Source organism: Brassica oleracea, chromosome C2, assembly GCF_000695525.1.
Source record: "Brassica oleracea var. oleracea cultivar TO1000 chromosome C2, BOL, whole genome shotgun sequence".
Classification (NCBI taxonomy): domain Eukaryota; kingdom Viridiplantae; phylum Streptophyta; class Magnoliopsida; order Brassicales; family Brassicaceae; genus Brassica; species Brassica oleracea.
The window spans coordinates 14,622,923-14,628,607 of NC_027749.1; the positions used below are offsets into that span (position 1 = coordinate 14,622,923).

At 35.6% G+C, this 5,685-nt stretch overlaps 1 protein-coding gene across 1 annotated transcript; it reads left to right on the plus strand.

The window, feature by feature from the left end:
• Positions 1-514: 514 nt before the first annotated feature.
• On the plus strand, positions 515-3,871 carry LOC106322547 (membrane-associated protein VIPP1, chloroplastic). The gene is made up of 11 exons (XM_013760603.1): positions 515-726; positions 980-1,089; positions 1,194-1,304; positions 1,401-1,465; positions 1,543-1,624; positions 2,172-2,246; positions 2,486-2,556; positions 2,656-2,738; positions 3,145-3,209; positions 3,413-3,487; positions 3,588-3,871. Exons 1-11 carry the CDS (start codon positions 603-605, stop codon positions 3,702-3,704), a joined length of 978 nt encoding a protein of 325 aa, XP_013616057.1. The 5' UTR covers positions 515-602; the 3' UTR covers positions 3,705-3,871.
• Positions 3,872-5,685: the final 1,814 nt, after the last annotated feature.

The following is a 5,685-nucleotide window of genomic DNA, read 5'->3' on the forward strand; positions in this document are numbered from 1 at the left end:
TGAGGGTGGTCTATTCTGATCCACATATTTACTGAACTCAGTAAATAACATGCGGTTATTTTCATGAGGACGTGGCTTCTACTCTGTGCTTAAGATCTGCACAGTGCATGGTGAATATCATCAATTCCTCCTTCCCGCAACGTCATCTCTCTCTCTATCACATCGTCATCTATTTAATTTGCAAAACGTCATCTATTTCTCTCTCTTTCTCCGAAGACTTGTAAGCGTGGAGGGTAGAACCGGATGAGGTGAGAGACAATTGTTACCTATTTAATTATGTCAAAATCATGTTCATATACTTAATTTCTCTCTCAGACCTAGCTATTTTGCCAATTAGCCCTTTAAAAATTGGGGTACACAGTCAAACAATTTAAAAATTGGTAAAATTAGCGAGAACCGAGATTTTGACGGTTTGCAATAAACCAGATTGAAAATCTTCAAAAAGAAGTCCAACATTGTCAATATCTTAAAATTTTATTTAATTTATTTTGCAGTTAAAAGGAAAATCGAGAAAACATCCGGTTGCCTTGGACACCACAAACATTGGCATAGAGCCTCTCTCTACATCTCATCAAATCCCTCTCTTCTCTTCCGCCATTGAAATGGCTCTTAAAGCTTCACCAGTAGCCGGATTATTCCCTCCTCTCCGCCCAACTGCTTCGACTTCTAATCGCCCTTGTAGCCTCAGGGTACTTCCCCTCCGAACATCCTTCTTCGGAAACTCCGGTGCGTCCTCTCTCTTTTTATCTCCTCACGGGTTTTACCTTCTCTTCATCTGATTAGCTTGATTGCTCTGAAGTAAAAGTAGTGAACTTGATTGGTTAGAGAGTGATAGGAGAACAGTTTAAAGTCAATAGGGTATTGATTGATAGGGCAAGTCGACAGTTAGAATTAGATAGATTCGATTTTGAACTCAAGCAAGACATATGCTGATTGTTGTTGTTGTTGTTGTTTTTTTTTTTTTTCTTCTATATAAAAGGTGGAGCTTTGAGAGTGAACGAGCTGAGACTAGCTTGTGCTAATAGATTAAAGTGCAATGCTCATGGTCCTACTATGAATCTTTTTGAAAGATTCTCTAGGGTTGTCAAGGTACCTGCCTCTCATTCGAGTATATTTATTTGCTCTATGTTGGTAATGCAATTTGGAGAGTTCATTAATCACTTCGTGTTTGTTCTTCTTTTGGATAAGCGAAGTCATATGCCAATGCACTTATAAGCTCCTTTGAAGACCCGGAGAAGATCCTCGAGCAAACTGTTATTGAAATGAATAGTGATTTGACCAAGATGCGTCAAGCCACTGCACAGGTTCCTTTTTGTGATGTTTTCTCCTTCTGAGAGTTTATTATAATTTTGGAGACTAGCTAACTTGTGTACTATCAATATGTGTGTGTGTGTATGAAGGTTTTAGCATCACAAAAGCAGCTGGAGAACAAATATAAAGCTTCAAAGCAATCTTCTGATGATTGGTATGTCTGTTTTAGCCTTGACCCTTACTTTCTTACTTCAAATTCTTCACTTTGCTGACTATTCATACATGTTATAGGTACAAAAGGGCACAACTTGCTCTTGCTAAAGGAGATGAGGATCTTGCACGTGAAGCCCTTAAACGAAGAAAGTCTTTTGCTGTAGGTTTATATCCCTTCATTCTCTTGTTCTCTACTTTCCTTTTTGTTATTCAAGTATGCTTGCTCTAACAACTGAAAGAAGCCTGCGTTAAAAGCTTTGAGGAATTTTGAGGCTAATATCTAGATTTTCTGCAATGTTTAGAAAGGATGTTGTCAAAACAGTTGTCTGAAAATGTTGAACTTGTGTTAATCATTTTCAGATGCAACAGAGCTTGGCAGTGTTTATAACTACCAGTATTCTCTTGTTATACTTTCTTTGTTGTGTGCTGTTAAGCTGGTTTCAGTGTCGGAAAAAAAAAAAAGAATTTGGACATATATAACACTAAGAGTGCAGAAAATAATCCATTCTGTGTTTGTACATATTAGGATATTGACAGTTGTCTTTCAATGTCAGAACAAATAAGAATTTCAACACATGTAATAGCACTGTGTATAAAGCCGAAACTGATCTTTTTTGTGTTCTCTACATTTGAGGATGACTATTGTCGTTGATGTGCTGTAGTTTATGCACTTTTGATTTTGAAGTTGTTCACTTTTATCTTAACAGGACAACGCTGCTGCTCTGAAAACTCAACTAGATCAGCAAAAGGGTGTTGTCGACAATCTTGTTTCAAATACGAGGGTTAGTTATCACCATTTTTATCATATATTTTTTGTCACTTTAAACTTTGAAATTCTTGAGGTTATAAATAAATAAATTTATCATCCCTGCTTTACTCAACAAAACAAAGAATCATGTGTACATCATTTTCTTCATGCCACCATTACATTAGAATGGCTTAGAGATAGGGGTTCCATCTAACGTTCAAATGATAAGAATTGAGTTTGGTAAATGTTTGTTTTTACCCATTTTCATCGCAGTTATTGGAGAGCAAGATACAAGAGGCGAAAGCAAAGAAAGATACGCTCCTTGCACGTGCTCGCACTGCTAAGTTTGTATCATATCCCTATTATCGATGTATATACGTATAGAATGCCTTTTCTCGACTTATATGTTGTCACAATTCTTTTCTTTCTCTGATTGCTGCTAGGACTGCAACCAAAGTCCAAGAGATGATAGGGACAGTGAATACAAGCGGTGCTCTATCAGCCTTTGAGAAAATGGAGGAGAAAGGTACAGTTTCTTGATTCTCCAAATTAAGCTAAACTTATCTATGCATCACTTCTGAGATCGATGTTTAGCCTGTAGTTAGGAGGAGAATAATAATTTACCCATTGAGTCTTTGAAAGTGAGTAGAGAGAGCTCGTTTTTCCCAAAGATGTGTTACTTTCTGTAAGCTAGAGTACTTCATACCTAGGGAATGGGTTTACAGAGATGTGGTGCTTCAGATTCTGGGAAACGTGGATGATGTAATTAGTGTAATATGTTTATGTCAGAGACTAGGACTAGCTCTGCTAAATCCTTAATTTTCTTTGGCTGTTTCTTGGATATGTTTATAGTAAGACCATAAGTGCATCAGCTTCTTCTTCTGATGTATGATTATTCTGGTAAAGTCTAAAATCTATTAAGTGCTTGACAGTGATGGCCATGGAGTCTGAAGCAGATGCACTTACTCAGATTGGAACAGATGAACTCGAGGGAAAGGTTGGTTCTCGATCTCTTGTCTTAGTATTTCTATCTTTCTCTTGTAAATCGGGTTCAGAGGTCTTGCACTGATTAGGGTTAAGTTTGCTATGTCACCTAACATAATTTTAAGCACAACCTGAAAATACTGTATATGCTCTAGTGGTTTTATTTTAAGACAACCATCTTGACATTAAATTGTTCTTTTTTTTGGTGCCGTGCAGTTTCAAATGCTTGAAACTTCATCTGTGGATGATGATCTTGCAAAATTGAAGAATGAGTTGTCCGGAGGCTCAAAGGTTTCTGATACGCCGATGATCTTATTTTTCCTTTTGACTTGATAATCTCATGACTCGCTGAACATATTGATTGATCCCCTGTCTTTGTGATCTGATGCAGAAAGGAGAGCTTCCTCCAGGGAGAAGCACGGTCGCAGCAAGCACGGGATACCCATTCAAGGACTCGGAGATCGAGAACGAGCTAAACGAATTACGAAGGAAAGCTAACGACTTTTAGGCAACTGCTGTTTCTGAGTTGTTACTGGTTAACATCTCTCTGTAAACTATTTTTGTTTCTTGAAGAAAAATAACGACACCAAAAGCATGTGTTTGGTTAATAAGTAAATATCCAGCCACCTAATCTTCATTTATAACTTGGTTGAATTAGTATTTTCACCTGAATCACTGGTTTTGAAAGGATCGTCCTCTTGGCATCACACATCTTTACAGATTCAAAAATGGAGCTCAGCCTAGTGATTTAGATGCTAGAACGAGGCTAAAGGTGTTGCACAAACTGATGTTCATCAGCCATTCGAGGCTCGTCCTAAAAATGTATGTATATAAAAATGTTTTTATATGTATGTATGGATGACAGTTCCTGAATGGATGACACAAGAGAAGCTTTATATGTATGTATATAAAAATGTACCTGGGCCGACCAGTTAAAAGTGTTTGGTTAAACTAGTATTCTTACCCCAATCCTGAACATCTCAGGTGATGAATGTTTAAATTTTAATCATGAACAACATGGTTTTGGTTCACTTCACAGGTCCAGTTAATAGAGTTAACATTTCTTATTTATGACTAGTTAGAGCATAAGGATTAGCGGAATCTTACAGTCAACTGTAGATTTATACGGCAGGTTCGTTTTTGATGTTTGATGCTGCTTAAATGTTTAGATTTTGTTCGTCTAAACATCATTGCATCAACATCACGGACACGCAGCATCAAGAGACATTATTAGGATGCAGGATCTAGAGAATCTGACTGCAGCATTCTAGAGACAACATCTAAATGCAAAATTCGTAACATCTATAAAATCTATATATTTGACATGCAGAAAAATATAGAGTTTGGATGCATCATTTGCATCTCCAAATTCAAAGGACTTCAATACCCTTCAATACAATATAAAAAAAAATTATATTAATAATTATCAATAGATTAATATTTAAAACTATAAAATTGGATTTTCTCCAAAAACCGTAAAATCTGTTTATCACAAAATCATAAAATGAAATTCTTGCCAAAACAATAAAATCACATTTTCGACCAAAACTATAAAATCAGGTATCCCCACCCACCCTCCTTCCTTCCCAAAACCGAAAAATCATTTTTTTCCGCTAAAACCATAAAATAATGTTCTTACTTCAAAACTGTAAAGTCATGTTTTCAACAAAACCGAAAAATCAATTTTCTCACCAAAATAGCAAATTCGAATTTCCCACCAAAACTCGAAAATCAATTTAATATTTTTCCACCCTAGGTTTTACCAAATAGCAAAAATCTATTTTTGTAAAAATAAAGTAAGATAGAATTTCTCTTACATGTATCTTAATTAAATATTTCTATGAGTGAAATCGTGAATAAATCTGATAAGAAAATTAGTACATGCATATTTAATGAATTTTGTTTATGTGTAGCTCGTCAAATTTAAAACTTTAAAATTTGTTTTGTTGCAAAGTCGATTCCCAAGCTTGCTGCTATTGTGACAAACGAAAACAGCATCCATCCATCAATCTCCGGGCAACAAGCATGGCGAATGTTGGGGATGGATTTACACCCTCTCAAGATCCATTAGACATTGAACTAGGTTCATATTGTTAGGAAACCCTAGACATATCTTTCTATAAATAAGAAACTACCTCCTTCTTAGAAAGGAGATATTCTCTCATTTTACACATTAAACACTTCATACAAAGAGCTTATTGATTCTTAGATTTATTTACACTTGTAATCATACATGTAATATAATCTTTAATCAATAAATTCTTTTTGATGTTCATTTTTCATTTGATTTCTATGTTGATTTCTCTTTAGCCTCAAGAATCTAAGAAATCTATTTCTTAAATTCTTTATTGTATGAATCCGACAAACACACATTTTCGGTTCAAACAGTTGGCGCTAGAAGGAGGGGGCCAAAGAGAACAATCTTCATAGCATATCAAACTTGGGAAAACCCGAGATCTAGGGTTTAAAAAAAAAAAAAAAAAAAAAAA